Genomic DNA, 22,576 nt, shown 5'->3' on the forward strand with positions numbered 1-22,576 from the left:
GAGCCACCCAGGCACCCCTGTTCATGTTTTTTAATTAAATTATTGAATTTATTTTATTTTTTTAAAAAGTTCATTTATTTTGAGAGAGAGAGGGGCAGAGGGGCAGAGAGAGAGGGGGAGAGAGAATCCTAAGCAGGCTCAGCACTGTCGACACAGAGCCCCACTCCACGCTCCATCTCTCATGATTCTGGCTCAGGTCTTGATTTCATGGTTTGTGAAATTGAGCAAGGGGCTCTGGGTGGATAGCAAGAAGCCGGCTTGGGATTCTCTTTCTCTCTGCTCCTCCCTGACTTGTACTTTCCCTGTCTCTCCTAAAATTAATAAACGTTACGAGTCGGACACTTAACCAGGTGAGCCAGCCAGGTGCCTGTAAGTTACTATATTTAAAAAATTGGTTTGTTCTATAGTTTTTTAGCAAAGGAATGTGTTTTACTGCTGACTTAGATAGACTAGGACTTAAAAAATAAAACTGATCGAACTAAGCAGGTTTTTCCTTTGATAGTAATTACTCCAGTGAAAGTTTTGAGCAGCTGAGGTAGTGAAAGAATGGGGCATGTTTTTTTACTTTTTGTGTTTTTAAAAATTTTTTTTAATTAAGCATTTTTAGTGCTTTGGAATCTTTGGGTCCTCAACAGCTAATAGTTGTAAAACCTTAATTTTTCTGAAGCTCCTTTCCTCTCCGTTGAGTGATGGGTTAGACACTTTCTAAAGTATAGATGTTTTACACACAACAGGTGCCCAGTAAATGTTCTCTTTATTCCCTACCCTTGTTGTTGTTTTCTTTTTTCTTTTAAAAAAACTTTTTTTTTTTTTTTTTTAAATTTTTTTTTTCAACGTTTTTTATTTTTATTTTTGGGACAGAGAGAGACAGAGCATGAATGGGGGAGGGGCAGAGAGAGAGGGAGACACAGAATCGGAAACAGGCTCCAGGCTCCGAGCCATCAGCCCAGAGCCTGACGCGGAGCTCGAACTCACGGACCGCGAGATCGTGACCTGGCTGAAGTCTGACGCTTAACCGACTGCGCCACCCAGGCGCCCCTAAAAAAACTTTTTAATGTTATTTATATTTGAGAGAAAGACAGAGTGTGAGTGGGGGAGGGGGCAGAGAGAGAGAGAGAGGGAGACATAGAATTTGAAGCAGGCTTCAGGCTTTGAGCTGTTAGCACGGAGCCCGATGTGGGGCTTGAACTCACAAATTGCAAGAACATGACCTGAGCCAAAGTCATATGCTTAACTGACTGAGCCACCCAGGCGCCTGTTTTCTGCTTTCTTGATTGTCGCATAATCTCTTATGAATAGAGGACTATTTCTATCTATATTTGATTTTTTTAACATGATAAATTCTTGAAAAAACATGTAGCACTAATCACGTAAAATTAATCTGTGTTATGTAATCTTATGTTGTGACAGCCTAAGGAAGGGACTTGGAAGGGGTTTTGGTGGTAGATTGGCAGAAATATTTGTTTTAAGGTTTACTTTAAAATCACATAAAGTTTGGTCTTGAGGTTTCCAGTGAAGGATGTTTACTTTTTGGCATGAGTAAAATATTATATGGTTTTCTAAAACATCTTTGTTCTTTATTTTTGGTAATAAATATTATATTTGTATTTTGTGAAAAAAATGAACTTGGAGATGTCGATTGAAATACTGACCTAGAATTGGTTACATAGAAAATCTTAACTTTGATAATTGGGAACTCACTATAGATATTGATGTGTTTTGGGAAGTTTTATTTTAAAAAATAGAAGATGATTATTTAGAACTTAATTATTAAGTGCTTATGTACCAGGCACTGGAATAAGCACTTTATTTGCAGTTTGTCTTTTAAAAATCTGTACAATCTATCCTGTTAAGTAGGTAGTATTAGTACCCTTCATTTGTGGATTATAGAACTGAAGTTCAGAGATTAAACAACTTGCCAGGAAGTCATATGGGCTGTGCTCTTTGACTCAGAGACAGATTTCTTAGTTATTATATTTAAGTATTCCCTTTAACACTAGTGCAATTTTATCTGTCACATTATATAGTCATAACTTAAATAAAATATAAAAAAAAAATTCGAAAAACCTAAGGGGCACCTGGGTGACTCAGTTGGTTGAGCATCCGACTTTGGGTCAGGTCATCATCTCGCAATTTGTGAGTTCGATCCCCGCATCGGGCTCTGTGCTGACAGCTCGGTGCCTGGAGCTCCCTTTGGATTCTGTGTCTCCTTCTCTCTCTGCCCCTCCCCCACTTGTGCTCTGTCTCTCTCTATCAAAAATAAATATTTAAAAAAATTTATATAGTCATAACCTTGTTGAATTTAAAGATAGGTAGAATATTCATAGAAAATAAAATTTCAATTGTGAGAACTGGAAGTTTAAGTATATAAATATTTAAATTTGCTTTAGATCTTCTGGAATTTTAAATTACAGTATTTTATGCATTATGAAAGCATGGTAAGTCAAGATAAACAAGATTTTGGAGAGGGGTTTTTTTTTTTTAAATTCTGTGGTTCAGATATAGTGTCCTTTTTCTCTAGTGAAGTAGCTCTTTTAGCCAATTAAGCAAAAAAAAAAAAAAATTTTTTTTTTTCAGTAGGGCTATAAGTTCAGTTATTTAGATGCAATTTTGCCCTGTACTCACCTTTTCCTTCTTTCTTTTTCTTTTTTGGTGTGTGTGGCATGGTAGAAGTATTCAAAAGTTTTATTCAAAAGTTTAATTTAATTGGTAATTTGTTAAATCTTTTGATTCAGTCTTTATGGTAAGCCTTTTTGATATGTATTACTGTAAAATGTGTTAATAACTAAGTACAGTAGTATATGTCATTTTCTTAAATGTGCCACTTCAAAGGATGATACTTTTGAGAGTGAAAGATTAATTTTGTGTAATATTGTAGTTGTAGGATGAGGTAGAGTTTCATAGGTACCAACTGCAGACAGTGTTTTTGAAATACAGGTTGTTATTTTATGATATCTTTGTCCTGCATATCCTGAAAATGAAATGTGCTGAGTTAGGGTGGGGAAGAAGAAGATTAATTTTTATAAACTGAGACAGCTGGTTACTTGGAATTTTGCTATACTGTTTTGGTATAGTAGGAAATCCCCCTCCCCCCCCCCCCCCTTTTTTAATGTTTATTTATTTTGAGAAAGAGCAGGCAAGCAGGGGAGGAGCAGAGAGAGAATCCCAAGCAGGCTTCATGCTGTCAGCACAGAGCCTGATGTGGGACTTGAACCTTAGGAATCACGAGATCATGACTTCAGCAGAAGTCCGTCGCTTAACCAACTGAGCCATCCAGGCGCCCAAGTAGGAAATCCTTTTTTAAAAAATCTTCATTTTTGAGAGAGAGAGAGAGTGAATGGGGGAGGGAGACAGAGGATCTGAAGCAGTCTCCGTGCTGACAGCAGAGAGCCCAATGCAGGGCTCGAACTTATGAACCGTGAGATCATGACCTGAGCCAAAGTCAGATGCTTAACTGACTGAGCCATCTAGGCACCCCAGTAGGAAATCCTTTTTAACTGAATTAAGTACGGCTTTTTGTTAGATGTATTTATTTACTTAGATGTTAGCTTTTAGTCAGGTCATTGTTTTTTTCTTGTACTTTTTTTTTTCTTTGCTTGAGTTTTCCTTACACAGTGTCTCTGTTGGTATTTAAATAAATCAAGCAGGTTGATTTCAGAAAAAATAAAATAAGGTCTAGTACTTTTGTATAGTACCTATGAACCCTGTATTTTTTATTGGCATTTCTGAGTGCTCGTGGTATGCTAACTATCTGTAAATTGCATGCATGCACACACACATACACACACAGATATTCATGTAATGGGGCTAAAGACCTTATAGGGTAAATTGTATTTATTATCAACCTATGTAACAGATGGAAAAACTGAGGCATAGAGGAGTAAAATCACTTGCTTATGGTTATGCAGCTAGGAAGTGATGGAGCTAGGATTTGAATATCTTGGAAATCATGTTCTTAACTATTAGGTTAAACTGTAAAAGTGCAACAAATTTGGTAGACGTAGGGCAAATGAAGGAAATATGTGATTAGAAGAGGGAATTGTAGTCATTATTTCTAGTTCCATATACTATGATAAATACTGTTTTGCAATTACTATTCATGAGACTTCTACTTGAGTAATTATAATTATTGTAGCTGTTATTGACAACAACGAGCATTTTTAGAGCATTTTAGAGCACTTATGTGTCAGTCCTTCAGCTAAATATTGTACACAGTTTATCTCTTTTATAATCCTCATAATGAATGTATGAGGTAAGTACTAACTTCCTCATTTAAACATGAAGAAACTGAGACTAGGAGATATTTTGTAATATATTCAAGTCCTGTGGATTGTAAGTGGTGAAGATTAAAACCCAGTAAGTTTTAGAGTCTGTGTTCTGTCTCCCGCTATCGTATGTTTAGCTATGGCTCATTGAGCAGGGTGGAAATAGGGAAATCAATTCCAAGGAAAGATTATACAACCATTTATTTTTCCATTGAAATGAAATTCCATTCTTTTAGTTTTTAGAGGGAGAAGGAAGAGTTCCTCTTATATGTACATGCTCACCTGAGCACGTATATATGTGAGCATACATATATGTTAGTTTTCAGATACTTGATTAAATTCTTCTACAGTAGAATTTGTGCTCATGGGAAATGGGTATAGTAGTCTATAGTATTTTTGTTATTAGATAGTCACTAATATTGTTAGAATGGATAGTTAAATTTTTAAATATTAGAATATGGAGGATAAAACATTTCATTGAAAAACTGAATGTAATAAAAAAATAAACTGAATGTAATTTGGAATCACTTTAGGATTCTGCACCACCTCAGGCAATATTTAGGAAACTTGATTTTCATTGTATCATTGGTGTAAGGAAATGCTAATCTAGGTATTTCTGTTTGGACAGAATTTTAGTATGTGGTTCTTAGTTATTATTATATAGCATAATATTTTTGGGGAGGTGGACTAATTAGCAAATTAGTTTATGTGCAATAAATGATGGTCTACTCTGAAGAAAAGTCAGATATATTTTAGTATTTATGATGTTGAAATAGAATTTGCATAGTTGCCTTGTGTCAATCTCGTGAAGGATTATGAAGTTCTAAATTTCTTAAATTAATTTTGCTTTATCTACTTACGTTTGAGAATTAAGAGCATTCTTAATGCATTCCTATTTCCATTTGGAAAATACAGGAATGTTTGCATTGATTTTTATACTTTGACTTGGAAGGGAGTTAGGTGATTTTTGAAAAATAGTTTCAGTTTGGGCTGAAGTGCAAAAGTCATCCAATAACAATTTACTTTTATTCTTGGCTACCGTTTCTTTTTAAGGTATGTAAAATTTCACTGACGGTTTTGCTCCTGTTTTTATAGTTGCATGTAGTCTTCATTCTTCCTGCTAGTATTATTTTAAGTTGATTTAGAAAGAGCACCAAGAAACTGACATGGTTGTACACGTACACAGTAGTATTTAAATATATATGAATAGTGTAAACTCTATAAAATCTATTGTATACTAAACTCGCTACTTAGAATACCTTTAAAATTGTAGCACCATATAGTTCTAATCTTGTTTTGTTATTCATAGTCTGCGGTGCATAAGTTCTCTACTGAAACGTATGTCATAGTTTGACAATCATTGTTTACACGTAATTTTCTCTCTTTTTATTACAATGCTTCCCCAGCAAGGACAAGTTTGGAAGGTTTGCAAAGCTTTTCACCTTCCCTTTGCCCGCTTGCCCGCTTTCAGATCAGTTTCATGTTTCATAACTTCTCTTTCTGCAATTCACAACATAGCCATAGTAAAAGATGAAAAAAAAAAACATTAAATTGCAATATGATATTTCCTCACACATAGTAGAGAGATAAAACTTTTCAAAGGACACATTAAAAAAAATGCAATGAGAAGTTAAATAGCAATGTTATAGTTTAATTCCCTAAGAAATAACATCTCACTAGCAAGCAGTTAGTTAAATGTTGCATAACGAACCACTGAATAGTACTGATTATATTCTGTATTGCTAATAGTTCAGATAAAAAGTTCTTTCTAATGCTTACATTTGTATAATGCTTTACAGTTTACTACAGAGAATGCTATATGGCTGATGTGGTCAAAATGTAAACATTCCCATTTATTCTGTGCTTATGAGATCTAGAACAGATACAGATTCATTGTTTGATGTGCTGCCGGTATGATGGAAAAATACTGTTGTAACTCAGGTGTTCAGAGGAACAGGTTACACACTTGAGTACTATAAAGACAATTTAGCAGCTTCCAGTTCTTTTGAACTAGGGCTCTTGTATTAAAATGTTTAAAATGAATGAGGAAAACATTTTGGAAAAGACATTTAAACATAAGCTTTTATTTTATAACACTTAGAAAGAAACATTTCCAGTACTCTTCTGAATATTTAATTTTGTAATAATTTATTAGCTTCAGATGAATACAATTCTACCTCAAACCAAGACTTTTTTTTTTCTTTTTCTTTTTTTCTTTAGGTTTGAGCTTTTTTCTTCACTGCTGTTCTGCGCTAACTGCTTTGAAACTTTCCATGCATTTTTTTCAGTAGAAGAACATCTCTGTACTGTCTCCCATTGCATATTTCAGCTGTGACAATCCCTGCACTTTGCCTATTCATTTTATCACCTGCTCACCAAAAACAATAAATATCTCTAATTTCTGATTACAGATTTGCTATTAGTTAGTTGGTTTTAGAACAAGGATGCATTTCACTTTTTTATTACTGTTGTTTTATAGGCATGTGGAGATCCCAAGGCAAAACCATCCTACCTTATTGACAAAAATCTGGAATCTGCTGTGAAATTCATAGTCAGAAAGTTCCCTGCTGTAGAAACTCGCAACAACAATGTAAGTCATAGAAATTTTTGTGCTACTTGATTTTAACCATCAGTAGGGAAAGTAATGGTTAGATTAATACTTGAAATAGTTCTTATTTGTCTAACTCTTTATATTTTGGTATACCAATTATGTACATTGATGAATGACTTTTAGAGACACAGACACTATTCTTATCTTTAAAACTGGGAAAAATGACTGAAGTATGTCACCGTTTTATCATACAAAACATAAGATGTTAATTTCTTACATACTTCTTCACTTTCAAGTTGCAACAGAAAGTAAGGTAATAGATATGTTTATGTTCCAGATATTTGCATGACTAGTTGGGGAGTTTTTCCTAATAATCATACACTATTTTGAAATTAGTAAGTGTCATAGAGCTTATATTGTTTTTAGTAATTAGCTATGTTTAGTTATAAAATATATGTTTCTTTAATATTTTTATGTTTGAGAAAACTTTCTGAAAAATAATATAACTAGGTGATGTTGTAGGATCTTTATTTTTCCATATTACTTTCTTCAGATGGGGTAGTTTTTCTTAGTATATCAAAATATAATCATATTCAGAGTTTACATAATCCTGATATGTTTACATAATCCTTTGGTAGTTCTTTATAATAATTTCTATAAAAACGAATTTTAGAAAATTAGAGCTAATTTTTATTTTACCATGTTCTTTCCATATAAATTTTGTTGTTGGAATCTTTCTACATGTCTTCTCTTTTTAAATATTTTTCTTTGGTAGTCTTGTGTTACAATCTTTGCTCTCTTTTTCTTTATGTACAAACTTTGTATGGAAATTTCCTCTTACATATGGTCTTCCTACTTTTGAGAAACTGTTTAAAAAACTTTGTCATCCTTTAGTTTCCTTAAATCCTGTATTTTTATTGAAGATTCATATTTAACTTACTGATATCACCTTTACTTAAAAATATTTTAATGTAGAGGGAAAATACCAGTCAGAAGTAATAAAGTCTGGTTAAAGTCTCTGTTTCTTCTTGTGAGTACAGGTTAATAGAGGTCTTTCTTTGTTTCATAGAATATGTTTTGTAATTGGTATATTAAGGTATGACAACTAGTTCCTGATTACAAATGGGTGATTCAAAGTACACACTTTTTAAGAACAGTATTATTTGTGTGGAGACTCTTTTTAGTTATTGACATTAATTAGCTGACTTATCTGAGAAATAATATACTCAGAATGAGAGAGGGTTTATGAGAATCGTTTTACATTTAGTTTCATATACACTTCTGTTTCTCCTGGCTTATAAAATCTCTGTGATATGAGCTCTTCAGGGAATCATTTAAGTTTAATTTGTGTGTGTGTGTGTGTAAATGTCCATGTGAGAATAAGCATAGTTCCTAAATATGAGGTTTTTTCTTAGAAAATTAGCAAGATCTGATTAAATACAGTTTTCATAACAGTAACATATTTTGTTAAAGAGTAAATTAAGAGTCTTTGCTCCTTGATTTGTGGGGTAAACTTTATAATAATGCTGCTGTTTCTTGTTTTTTCTAAATTTGTACTTCCCTTCTCAACTTTTGCAGCACAAAGTTGTTTTTTTTAAGTAATAGCTTTATTAAGGTACAATTCACATATATACAATTTACTCATTTAAAGTATACAATTCAGTGAGTTTTTAGTACATCCACAGAGTTGTGTGTCTAGTTCCACAATTTTAGAACATTTTCATCAGCCCAAAAAGAAACCCCAGACCCATTAGCATTCACACCTGCTAATCCCCCATCCCTGTGCGAACACTAATCTACTTTCTGTATGCTTGTTTTGGAGATTTCATATAAATAGAATCCTATAACATGGTCTTTTGTGACTGGCTTTTCTGTTAGCATAATGTTTTCAAGGTTTATCCAAGTTGTAGCATGTATCAGTACTTCATTTCTTTTTATTGCCAAAAAAATTCCGTTCTGTGGCTATAACATTTTATTTATCCATCCATCAATTGATGATTGGATTGTTTCTACTTTGCTTACTATTATGAATAATGCTGCAATGACATTTGTGTAAAAGTTTTTGTGTGAACTTATGTATACTTTGAAGTAGAATTACTGGGTCATGTGGTAATTTTTTGTTTAACCTATAAAATCAGTTGGATATTGTTGGATATTATGCTGCTTGTAGAATTTACTTTGGTTGTTTTGTTCAAAGTCTCAGTTTTGTGATACGGCCTTTACAACTATCTCTTGTAATGCTATTGTATTGTTTTTTGCCTACTGAAGTATTATATACTGGGTATTTATGAGGTTTTATGATCTCAGTTTTGATAAATCCTGGTGAGAAGTTCCTAGCCAACTTGGGTTAGGAAATGACAAATGAGTGACATTTTGTTATTATTTTTTAATTTCATAGAAGTAGTTAATGGAGGTGTCAGGACTGGGAATGGCAGTAGCATCTGGGAATGATGGAAACTTGCAGATTTCTGGGTGCTAAGTAAACTGAAAAAAATATATTGATACCATGGTTGTTTTTTTTTTCCTTCCTATTCCTGGTCTTTGGGTCACTATATAAATATGTATCACAGAGCATGCTTACTTTATCTCAGAAATCAGGGAGAATTCCTGGTAAGCACTAACTTGTCCCCAGTTTTAGAAAAGGCAGACAAAAATACTGTTTTGGTGAAAAATTAAGCACAAATTTTATTTTGAAGTTTCTGAGAGTAGATTCCTACAAAAAGGCTACCTGTGTGCTGATAGATAACCTGGTTATCTGGTATTCTAACAAAGGGAGGACACTGCTAACAGATACAGCCAGATTGGTTCCTAACATAGCCTCAGCAATGATGATGTTGGGTTCTGTTGAGTCAGTTTTGCTGTCTTGCTCGGGCCCTTTTGTGACCAGTTAGAAACTTTTGGACTCTTCCAGTTCTGGATTTAAGGAAAGTCTGGGCCAAAGGATGTCTTGTTTTGTTTTGTTTTGTTTCCCTGAGTCATGATGTTGAACTAAATGTGCCCGTAGGCTTCAAAGTAGGCTGATTAAGTAAAATTCAAATGAATAAAAGTTTTGTAACTATAGTAGCACTTACTACGTGTCTAATATGTGCCAGGCTATTTTAAATTTTTTTTTTTTTTTCAACATTTTTTTATTTATTTTTGGGACAGAGAGAGACAGAGCATGAATGGGGGAGGGGCAGAGAGAGAGGGAGACACAGAATCGGAAACAGGCTCCAGGCTCCGAGCCATCAGCCCAGAGCCTGACGCGGGGCTCGAACTCACGGACCGCGAGATCGTGACCTGGCTGAAGTCGGACGCTTAACCGACTGCGCCACCCAGGCGCCCCTGTGCCAGGCTATTTTAATAGAGTTAATAGATTTTTAAATTTATTTTTAGGTTAAGGAAAGCATTTCTGAGCAGAGAGATTGTCTAATTTATAACATGATAATCTTCTAGTATTTTGAAAGGATGACTGCAAGTGGATGTAAAATTGGTTTCCCAGAAGTTTCTTCTGAGTATATAGAGGGAAATTTGTTATTTTCCTGGGTAAAGAAAATAGTAGAAATTCCATATTTTAACAGGTAGAAATTGTTTTGTCCAAGAAATTCTAAGGAGCATTTTAAGGAAATGATCATGTTTATGTATGTTAAGACATTTCTTATGAAATGTTTCCTAAAATATTTCAAACTTTATTTACCCCTTTTGTTCTTGTGTTGTATTTCCATCTAAAAGCTAGTTTGTTTTTTAAAACAGTTTAAATATCTGACACAACAATGTCATTATAGGATTTGCCTACTTACCTACATTTTAGTATAAAATTTTGGATTTGATTCCCAAATTAATGACAAAATGATATGTGTATGTTGAATTAAGTCTTAATTCCCTAAGAGTGAAGACCTTGTTAGTGAGGAGAGTGCCACAAGAATAATATAAGGGATTCTAGATTGAGAAACAGGCCATTATTGAAATAATATGAAAATTAAGTTTTCAAACTTAGAGGAATATTTTGTGTTATAAGTGTTAACTTTTTTCTTAAGGAACACAGTATTACAGGATATTATGTATTAAATTAAATATTTTAAGTAGCTTGCAAGGTTACTCAAGTAAAGACAAAATAAAGCAACTCTAATGTTGGTTGTGAGACAGCATTAGAATCTGTTTTTAAATAACTTTTTATCCCTAGTGCTTGGTACATAAGAGACAGTAAATAAATGTTTGAATGAGTGAATAAGATTTCTTTTATTCAATCATTATTTAAAATTTATGTCAGAACTCAAACTTACCAATAAATTTTTAACTTCATTATGTTGTTAGCTAAAAATTAACTATCCTTTTTAGTGGAGCTACACAGATACATCTCATTAATGATACTACTGAGAGTAAACTGGAATAAGATGAGTCCCAGCTTCTTAAAAACATAAATGTGTTTTGGGAGTGGGCTGGTGGACTTGAGGACAGATGTAGGGAAACCCTGACACATGCAGTGTGATTTAGTTAGTAGAAGGAAGAGGTGAGGAAATTTACTTGTTTCTAGCTTGTCTTGTCTTGGCTTCCGTTATGATGTGGTAGTATACTGGTTACGAGGATGGACTTTAGAGTCAGTGAAACAGAATTTGAGTTCTGGTCTTTCCGCTTATTAGCTGAATGATTTGGAGTAAGGTATTTCACATCTTAAAGCCTCTTTGTTATTCTCTCTAAAATGATGATAATACCAATCTCAAGAAGCAGTTTAATATCTCCTACAGTACTTCACAGATTTGTGTGACAAATTGCTTTTGAAAAATGGAAGCTGTTATTTATATTACCCCTCTGACTTTTTGGTCTGCTTCACTGGCTTTTCTTCTAGCTGCCCTTTAAATGTGGGTAATTCTAAATGACTCCTTCCCACCCCACCCCCAGCAGTATATATGTATGAAAACTTTCTCTTCCATTGCTTCAACTAAGTAATCTACTCTTCTGTTTTCTGGGTTCTGAAATTCTAGGTCTGATTCCAGCTACCCTTTGGACAGCTGCACAAGTTAAATGATAGCAAACTTTGTATCCAGTATTGAACACATGATTATTCCCCATTTTGTTTCTCTTCTATGTTTTCTGCCTTGAGCCATCATCTTCCACTTGGTTATCTAAACTAGAATTTTTAGATTCCCCTTTGGCTTTTATAAAATGTCAAGTTGGTGATTTAGAGCTCATCATTTTTAATACTTGTCAGTTTCAATAATGTCTTGAATTTATCCCCTTCAGGTCCGAGTCTCCTGCTGGGACAAATGCTGTGATAATCCAAACACTGCTTTTCTTGCCATTCCAGTCTCTCCTCCTATTGCCACTCCCCATTCCCCACACAAGAGAGGCCAAACAGAACACTAATCTGTTTCTTTGTGGTAACTCCCATCTCTGTTTTCCTGCCCTAAGCACTCATCTTTGAATTCTGTTGACTAGGATGTAGTAGGCCAGCAAGAAATGCTTTGGTTTTAAAAGGAATTATCATATAATAAGATAATATAACAAGATTTGGAGGATATATTTTGTCATTAGTCAATATGTCTCTCTGTATATCTTATAAATACCCTAATGTAAACTTAAATATTTGGTTTTGACCAAGTAAACTGTGCCAAAATTGAAAGAATTTTAATACAATGAGAACTAAAGTGTCTATTCTTTTAAAAAGGTATCATCAATATTCATTTAATATCTCTTCTACATGTAATAGTCTTTAATTCTAACTTGAATAAACAGAATAAATAGAAGAATGAACCCCTCGTTAAAGACACAAGTAAGCCATGCTTTGATATATTTGAAAAGTATTTGAAATAGGTTAAGTGCTGGCAGGGAATTGCATTAGCACTAATGACCTACCTAAACTGGTTTAAATTTCCTTTTAGTTTATACCTAAATAACATAAATTCATGGTAATGAGCCAAATAGTTTGAGAAGAATTTGAGATGAAAAGTGGGTATATCTCCTATCCACTATTTCCCACCCTAGTCATATTTCTCAGAAGGAACGTCTTATAAGGAATATGCTTGTTCTTTTATAAATTTATTTGCCAGTGTTAGACAATGCCTATTATAAATTCTCTTCTACAGAAGATGATAATTGAGCTCATTCGATTTCCTGCTCCTTACTTACTCTCCCTTCTTCTTGATATTTGATAGTTTTGTTGTTAATATTTTTGGATCATTGGTTACTTCCTTTTTGAACTTCACATAGTACAGTTCTCTGTTTTTATGCCCTCACCCTTGGTCATTTATACTTTAATACTGTCCAAATTGTTAGTGCTTTCTTTTGTTTATGAAACCATAAAATGTTCTGAGACTGATTTCTGTGCTGATTCCAAAAATTAGCAACTAGTAAAGACCTGAGTGCTTAGTTTGTATTCTTCATTCCATTGTCACATTGGACTTAAAATAATTTATTTATGTGTATATCTATAGTATATTTAGCATTAAAGTAAAATGGATTCTTTCATCCAGAATTATTTTGTAGTTAAATTTGTTTCATAGGTATATCATGATTTCTGGACTTACAGTTATGTGCCTTGATAGAATTCTTAAAATTTATCCATCCTAATAATCATATCACCTATGTAAGCTTTCCTTTTTGTATGGAGCCCACTCTTCTATAACTTGCTGTCTTCTAACTCCTCTGTGGACAGTTTGCTCATGTCTGTTGCAAAGCTTTCATCTTGGGACATCTTCTCTTTGTTGTCCCAAGTATAATGGTTTTTACCTGGGCTTTTATATGGAGTTTTCACAGAATTTGGGAATCCCCTGATACTGTGTACAGAATTTGAATGTGAGTGTATTTTTTGGCTTTCATTGTATTCTCAGGGTTGATTCCTATGATCCCAAAACACATGTGCTTTGAAATCACTTTATTTTGTGAATTTTGTGTACTATATATTCTAATTATACTAAACTCTAATCATAACCTCTTCAGCTCATTGATGCTCTCTGTTTTCCTGCAAATGAGACTGCTAATGAGCATTATACTGGGGTTTCCCCCAAGGAGATGCATTCCTGGCATTTGCAATCATCTTTCTATTTTCCTCAAATTTCTTAGTTATATCTTGCCCTTAGTGATAGTTTTTTAGCTATTTTCCAAACTGTCCCTTTGGCTGCAATGTTGGTTATGATGCCCTTCCTAATAACAAAGGATATTACCAATATGTAATCACTTGTTGATCTTTAATTTTTATTTTCTTGGTTATTTGTTTGAAGGGAGCTTTAGCTACTTTAGCCTGGTACCCTTTGAGCACCGTTAGTATGGTTTCTTTCTGTTTATCATGGCTGCCCTGGTCTTACCTTTTGTCAGATCAAAAAATTTTTGCTAAGATGCAGAATAAAAGGCGACAAAAGAAACTATAGTGGAGTAAATAAGAGATGTTGCAAAAACACTTATTCTTCTTTATTCTTCTTCCTAGCAGTCATCTTGGGCTAAAAATGTTTTAAATGTGTATACTAATGGTCTTTAGCAAAAAATAAATAGAATAGTATACGATGTTAGTCCTCTGTGTAGTGTTAGGTAGAATGCAGAACATGGGAAAATATATTTAAGTGCTTTTTAAAAAATGTTCATTTATTTATTATTTTAAACAACATTTTTTTAATGTTTGTTTATTTTTGAGACAGAGAATGAGACAGAGTGTGAGCGGGGGAGGGCCAGAGAAAGGGAGACACAGAATCGGAAGCAGGCTCCAGGCTCTGAGCTTTCAGCACAGAGCCTGACGTGGGGCTCAAACCATGAACCATGAGAATATGACCTGAGCCGAAATCGGGCGCCCAACCGACTGAGCCATCCAGGCGCCCCAATGTTTATTTTTGAGAGAGAGAGAAAGAGAGAGAGAGACACCGACTGAGTGCAAGCAGGGAAGGGGCAGACAGAGAGGGAGACACAGAATCTGAAGCAGGCTGCAGGCTCTGAGCTGTCAGCACAGAGCCCAACGTGGGGCTCGAACTCATGGACCGTGGGATCATGACCTGAGCCAAAGTCAGACACTTAACTGACTGAGCCACCCAGACGCCCCTAAGTGCTTATTTTTTAAGGAGTATTTTATTTTTGGAGAGTATGTGTATACTTTCATGGCACAAATTGGCCATGCTTTCCTTAGCCTTGAGGTCTTTGTTTATGCTGTTTTCACTATATGGAAAAATACTTGCCTCCCATATTCTTTCATTAGGCTAACTTCTACTTGCCTTTTGGGTTTATCCTCGGATGTCACCATTTCAGAGAAACTTTCTTTAGCCCTTTCAAGTTAGGTTAAGTGCTGCATGAATAGTTCCCTCCATTTATCATTCATTCACTTATTTAAAACATTTGTTGAGTGCTATCTGCATAGTCCTGTTATGGGAGAGGGGATCCAGCAGTGAATAACTAGATTAAATTACAGTTCTTGTAGAGCTTACGTTCTATTGGATAAAGATAGACAAAAAAAGAATATGAATGTAATATCAGGTAGAGATGAGTTTTAAAAAGAACAAAACAGAGTGATAGTGGGGAGATACTTACTTAAGGTGACCAGGGAATGCCATACTGAGGAGAAGGATATTTGCAGTCATTGAGATTAGAGCTGATAGTGGCTTGGGCCAGAATGGTAGAGGTGAGAAATGTTCAGATTCTGAATTACTTTGAAGACAGCCATGAAATGTTCAGATTCTGAAAATGTATTTTGAAAATAGAGTCTACAGTAATTTGCTGATCCATTGGTATGGGGTACATGAGACTATGAGAGATGACCCCAACATTTTGGCTTGAACAGATCTCAAGATTTACTTGGGTAAGGACCCAAGATGAACAGGTTTGGGGTGGGCGCGGGCATAAAAGGGATAGTACTCAACAACTCAATATTAGATATGTTAAATATGTCTAAATATTAGAAACCTGAGTGGAGATTTTGAGTAGCTAAGTATACGTATTAAGTCTAGAGCACAGGCTAACATGAAACAGAAGTTGAAATGGAATTATTGAGTGTTTTAAGAGAGAGGAGGAATGGCATAATCATTGAGAATGAGAGAATGAATTGACAGTAAAAATTGGCAGTGAAAATGGTGTCGTGTTGCTACTCAGTTATGGTTTATGGTCATGAATTCAGGTTGAGATCAAGTCAGCATATCTATATGCTTTCTCTTATTGTGGGTTTTATCAGGCAGTCATGATGGAGAAAGAGATAAGGGAGTAATCCAGTGATGGGCCACTCAGTCTTAAAATGGTTAAAAAAGGTATTATGGCATGAGAAGGCAAGTGACAGGAAAAAAAATGGTAGGGTAAATGGATCGGAGGTGCTTCTGAGTTCCAAGAATTGATGAGGGTGTAAGGTATTAGGAGGGTATTACAGGTCTTAAGTGGGAGTTATTCATAGGTGCCAGTTTACCTTGTTTCCAAATCTCCCAAGAACAACATATAAACAAAAAGGTCAGGAAGAAGCCAAGAGAGTTTAAGCATAAACTTTTTTCCTCTTTACAGGCCTGCAAATTGAGGAAATTTAACATGAGCCACCACACTGTCAATATGTAAGAAAAATAATCCCTGGGAGCCCTCTTTATTTTAGGGTATCCTTTAACTTTCCCCATCTTCCTCACCATCCTCACTACCTTTAGAAGCTCTGACCATTCTTGTGGTCTTTCTCAAACTGGGAAGGGGGAGGAATGTGTGTGTGTGCTTTAAACTTCTTTCATGTTATTACAAGTTGGTGAGGGTCTTTGTCTTGTATTATAAGCATTATAGTGTTTCACCATTTTTGAACCTTGCACCTAGAAGTTAATTGTGGTGTAACCAGCTTTTAAAACTGGATATTTACCTTAAAAAAAAAAGGTGAGAGTTACCTGCATACTGACATGTACATCCTTCAGTAGACTATATACTCTTTTAGAGGCAAGGTCATCATTTTATTCACAGTTTTATCCCCAGCTCCTCTTATGATGCCTGATAATATAATAGGTTGGGATGTTTGTTGACTAAATGAATAATATATTTATGAATAAGTAAGTAAAATGTGGTATATCCATTTAATGGGATACTATTCAGCAATTAAAAGGAACACACTACTGATAGATGTTGTAGTATTGATGAACTCCAAAACATTGGGCTAAGTGAAAGAAGTCAGATGCAAAAAGCTACATATTGTGTGGTTCTGTTTTATAGGAAATGTCTAGAAAAAGCAAATTTGTTGAGACAGAAAGTAGATCAGTAGTTGCCTGGTTCTGGGGGTAATGGGGGTAAGAGTGAGGTTAACTGTAAATAGGCACAAGGGAACTTCTTGGGATAATGGAAATGTTCTAAAACGATAGGGTTGGTGGTTGCACAACTCTAAATTTACGCAAATTATTTAATTGTTCATTTATCATGGATGAATTTTATGTTATGTAAGCTACCTTTTTTAAGTGATTTATATTTTTATTTTTTAAATGTTTGTGTATTTTTGAGAGAGAGAGAGCATGCCACCCAGGCACCCCATAAACTGTATCTTAATAAAGCTATGAAAAACAATTTTCAACAGCCAGAAGTGGTATTTTATTTTTTATTTTTTATTTTTTTTAAGTTTATTTATTTATTTTGAGAGCACGCTTGCGTGAGCTTGAGTGAGAAAGGGGTAGAGAGACGGGGAGAGAAAGAATCCCAAGCAGGCTCCATGTTGTCAACATGGATCCCCATGTGTGGCTTGAAATCACTAACCACAAGATCGTGGCCTTAGCCAAAGTCAGATGCTGAGCCACCCAGGTGGTCCTGGAAGTATTTCAGAAAAAATGAAATGTATTCAGAAACTGTGAGATCATGACCTTAGCTGAAGTTGGGTGATTAACTGACTGAGCCACCCAGGCATCCAGAGAAATAAAAACTTTAAAAAGTAAAAAAGTATAACCATCAAGGACAGTTTAATGTTGACTTATTACCTTGATATGTCAGTAGCACCTGGGGCCATCTTGACATAAATAGTTCGGCATAATTATTGATTATAATGTTGACATCTAATCTGTAAGAAAAGCTTGATTTTTTTCAGTGCCCAGGTTATGAAAGCAAGGTAATCACATATTAGAAAAATAAAAATTATTAAAAATGAATGTGAGGAACTAGCTTCATTTGTATTGGAAAATGGTGCCATTATATAAAAATTACATTATCATTAACACAGTATACTACCTTTTATATAAATATGTTACACCAACCTCTCTTTACTCTAGGACCTATAATTAGTGATTTTTCTAGTACTAATGATAAAATTACAGTAGTTTCACGAGTTTGTATTAATTTGACCGTCCTGTAACCAGAAATCTTAAACTTTCAGGGTCTTTTCAGGTGCAACTTAAGGTGCACAGGTGGTGAAATAGAGATTGTTTTAATTTGTGTTACTTATTAGTCTTTGTTTCAGTTACTTAGTACTATATAACAGATGACCCCAAATATTAGCTTAAAACAACAACTTATTTCTTATTCTGTGGGTTCACTGGGCAGTTCTTGTGTTTGTCTCACCAGCCTTATGTCACAACTACATGTAGCTGGTGGGTTGGCTGGGGGGTGGGCCTAACTGAGATAGCAAGATACTGAGACTTTTCATTCCTCATGATATATCTGAGGCCTCTTACACATGGCACTCAAGGGCAGTGTTCCAAAAAGAGCAAAATCAGAAGCTGCAAGGCCTCACATTAAGAGTGTCATTGCTTCTGCTTTCTGTTGGTCAAAGCAAGTCACAAGGCCAGCTGAGATTGTAAGGGTGGGAAAAGAGAATACTATTGATGGGAGGAGCAATAAAGTCCTATTACAAAAGTGGTATGCATAAACCTTTAATTTCTTTGCCTTTCTGTTCTTTAAAATATAAAACTCTGTTCTTTGGAATTAATTTAAACAGATGACTAGCAATACAAATTTGAAAAAATTTAATATATAAAATGAGGAGGTTGAATTAGAGGAGTTCTTGGAAGCTATAGTCTGATGAGGCTACAAATAAATACAAGTATTTTCTGAAAAGAAAATAGTTATAGCTTGGCTTGTTCCTATACTACTTTTGTATCATTGTATGGACACTTGAATGTTGAAGTATATCGAAGAGGTATTCTAAACTTTGATGTCTCATTGACTTCATTGGCATTTTGCCCTCTTTATGGCTGTTTCTGTATCTGGAAAGTGAGGATAAAAACATACCTGGAATGGGAAGATAAAAGTTCTGGGGGGGGGGGGGGGCGCCTCGGTGGCTCAGTTGGTTAAGCATTGGACTTGACCTCAGCTCAGGTCTTGATCTCAGGGTGGTGAGTTCAGGCCCCACACTGGGCTCTCTGCTGAGCGTGAAGCCTGCTTAAAAAAATAAGATGTTCTGGACACAGATGGGAGTGATAGTTGTACAACAATGTTAGTATATTTTTAAGTGTGAAGTACACATTTCAAAATGGCTGAAATTGTTAAAGTAGATTCTGTATTATGTATATTTTATTGCTGTAAAAAACATGTACCTTGAAGAGTATTTATGAGGATTAGATTCAGTAACAAATTTTAAATACTCAGTCATGCTTAATTACTAGGCAGGTGTTAAGGATACTTCCCTGAAATTTATTTACTACCCTTTGCTCAGAAAAATGCATTTATGAAATACTGACTACCAATGGAATCATTTTGTATATGATAGAAGGAGAATCCTACGAAATGTTATGAACCTTTTTTTTAAAATGAGTACTCTTGGGGCACCTGGCCGGCTCAGTTGGTGGAACCTGCAACTCTTGATCTTGGCATTGTAGGTTTGAGTCCCATGCTGGGTGTAGAGGTTACTTAAAAATAAAATCTTTAAAAAAGTAAAATGAGTACTCTTTGTGCTGATTTGGATTTTCAGGTAATCTTAGATTTGCTTATATTGGATCGAATATGCCATTCTTTTTAGACGCTTCTTGTTTCCTTGTTTTATACTTTTCTATCCTGTAAGGACATAATGAAATATTTTGCCCAACTTTGGGGATTTATTCCAGGGATTAAATCACCAGTCTGTGTTAGGATACATAAACTCATTTGAGACATGAGTTGGTACCTGATATTGCATTCATTTATAATCAGCAATGCAATTTAAAAATTGACTTTATGATTTTTACATTGAGAATCTTGATGATTGGAAATTAATTGATAGATTAATTTTACATCCTACTATGTGCTGGTATTCTTGATGTTGGAGATATAGCAGAGAGTGTTACAAACCTTCTTGCTCTCGTGGATTTGAATTCAAGTTGGGTTTTTAGATAACAAACAATTAATGGAAATAAACACATACTTTGATTTGGTGATAAGTGGTAGGAAGAAATAAAAAGCAGGATAAGCAGTTAAAGAGCAAGGAGGAAAGGAGACTATTTTATTTTATTTTTACGTTTATTATTTAAAAAAAATTTTTAAGCTTATTTAGAGAGAGAGAGAGAACACGAGTGGGGTAGGGACAGAGAGAGAGAGAGAGAGAGAGACAGAGACAGAGAATTCCAAGCAGGCTCCACACTGTCAGTGCAGAGCCCAATGTGGGACTCCGCTCATGAACTGCGAGATCATGACCTGAGTCAAGATCGAGAGTCAGATGCTTAACCAACTGAGCCACTCATGAGCCCCAAAAGGAGACTTTTTTTTTGAACCAAAAGGTCTCACATGTTTATTACTGAACCAACCTACAGGTGCAGAAGCATCGTAACAGAGAAAAGTCAATTTCCTGATAAAACAGATCTACTGGTCAGGCAGTAGGGAGGGATGGAATAGAAACACCTGACTTTCAGGCAGCATAAACGTGTGCCATCTCCTGTTCGATCCCTTACAGGCCCAGCTTCATTCTTCTCCAATTCTGCCTCTTGGAGTTGTATCTGATTTTATTACCAGTTTTCATCTGAACCCACGGGGGAATGGGACGATTCTGCTTTTGTTTCTTGGCAAGGAATCGCTTGATCCTGAAAGTCTTGTGAGAAGACATGGCGAGAAGTGGCCAGCAGCACACACAAGGATGGCATAGAAGAGGGAAAAAAAGCAAAAGGAGACTATTTTAGATAAGAGTGCTTAACAGTGGCTTCTCTGAAGAGAAGTGAGGGAGTGAGCTATGCAAACAAGTGGCAAAAACATCCCAGACTTGAGAAAGGAAGTGCAGAGGCTCTGAGGTGGGACCAAGCTTGATGAATTTGATGAACAGAGGAGAAAGACCTGTATGACAGCTACTGAGTGAGGCTAAAGAAGTCAAAGATGAAGTTTGGAGAGCAGTTTGGAGGCTAGTGTAGTGGTCTAGATGAGAGTTAATGACAAAGGGTGGTAGCTGACAGTTCCTTTCATTAGAGGTTTACCCAAATACCTTCTCAGGACTCATATTTTTAAAAGTGTGGTTTAGAATATCATATTAAGAAACTGAACAAAGCTTTTTCTGAGACCAAACTTCTGTACTTGGTTATTACTGTTTTGTTTTTGAATTTGCATTTTTATTTTTTAAATTTGGTTTAAATCCAAGTTAACATATAGTGTAAGAATGATTTCAGGAGTAGAATTTAGTGATTCATCACTTACATATAACACCCAGTGCTCATCCCAACAAGTGCCCTCCTTAATGCCCATCATGCATTTAGCCCATCCCCCACCCAACACCCCTCCAGCAACCCTGTTCTGTTTTTAAGAGTCTATTATGGTTTGCCTTTCTCTCTCTTTTTATCTTATTTTTCCTTTCCTTCCCCTATGTTCATCTGTTTTATTTCTTAAATTCTACATTTGAGTGAAATATATTTGTCTTTCTCGGACTGACTTATTTCACTTAGCATAATACACTCTCGTTCCATTCACGCTGTTGCAAATGGCAAGATTTCATTCTTTTTGATCACTGAGTAATATTCCCGTGTGTGTGTGTGTGTGTGTGTGTGTGTGTGTGTGTGTGTGTTTATGTGTACACATCTTTATCCATTCATCAGTCGATGGATATTTGGGCTCTTTTCATACTTTGGCTTTTGTTGATAGTGCTGCTATAAACATTGGGATGCATGTGCCCCTTTGAATCAGCATTTTTGTATCCTTTGGATAAATACCTAGTAGAGCAATTGCTGGGTTGTACGGTAATTCCGGTTTTAAATTTTTGAGGAACATCCATACTGTTTCCAGAGTGGCTGTCCCAGTTTGCATTTCAACCAGCAATGCAAAAGGGTCCCCTTTCTCCTCATCCTTGTGAATATCTCTTGTTTCCTGTTTTGTCAGTTTTAGCCATTCTGACAGATGTGAGGTGGTATCTCATTGTAGTTTTGATTTGTATTTCCCTGATGATGAGTGATGTTGGGCATCTTTTCACATGTCTGTTAGCCATCTGAATGTCTTCTTTGGAAAAGTGCCTGTTCATGTCTTTCGCTCATGTCTTCACTGGATTATTTGTTTTTTGGGTGTTGAGTTTGATAAGTTCTTTATAGATTTTGGATACTAACCCTTTATCTGACATTTTCTCCCATTCCATTGGTTGCCTTTTAGTTTTGTTGATTGTTTCTTTTGCTGTGCAGAAGCTTTTTATCTTGAGGTCCCAATAGTTCATGTTTGCTTTTGTTTCCCTTTCCTCTGGAGATAGGTTGAGTAAGAAGTTGCTGCAGCTGAGGTCAAAGAGATTGCTGCCTGTTTTCTCCTCTAGGATTTTCATGGTTTCCTGTCTTACATTTAGGTCTTTCATCCATTTTGAGTATACATTTCTGTATGGTATAAGGAAGTGGTCCAGGTTCATTCTTTTGCATGTCGCTGTCCAGTTTTCCCACCACCATTTGCTGAAGAGACTTGTCTTTTTTCCATTGGATATTCTTTCCTGCTTTGTCAAAGATTAGTTAACTAT

At 35.3% G+C, this 22,576-nt stretch overlaps 2 protein-coding genes across 6 annotated transcripts in view; one reads left to right on the top strand and one right to left on the bottom strand.

Annotated features, from left to right (window-relative positions):
* Window positions 1-22,576, top strand: part of NCKAP1 (NCK associated protein 1) — a 108,810-nt gene that overhangs the window by 11,737 nt on the left and 74,497 nt on the right. For 3 of the 5 annotated variants that reach the window (XM_019461387.2, XM_019461436.2, XM_019461406.2), the window contains exons 2-3: window positions 5,672-5,689; window positions 6,745-6,855. In XM_019461387.2, coding sequence (XP_019316932.1) covers window positions 5,672-5,689; window positions 6,745-6,855 — 129 coding nt within the window. The remainder of the gene's footprint in view (window positions 1-5,671; window positions 5,690-6,744; window positions 6,856-22,576) is intronic. The other 2 variants (XM_019461414.2, XM_019461430.2) reach the window with 1 other exon arrangement.
* LOC109274141 (60S ribosomal protein L39-like) lies at window positions 20,369-20,738 on the bottom strand. Its single transcript, XM_053907151.1, has one exon. It carries the CDS (start codon window positions 20,708-20,710, stop codon window positions 20,555-20,557), a length of 156 nt encoding a protein of 51 aa, XP_053763126.1. The 5' UTR covers window positions 20,711-20,738; the 3' UTR covers window positions 20,369-20,554.

Source organism: Panthera pardus, unplaced genomic scaffold, assembly GCF_024362965.1.
Source record: "Panthera pardus isolate Hobbes unplaced genomic scaffold, ASM2436296v1 HiC_scaffold_10, whole genome shotgun sequence".
Lineage (NCBI taxonomy): Eukaryota > Metazoa > Chordata > Mammalia > Carnivora > Felidae > Panthera > Panthera pardus.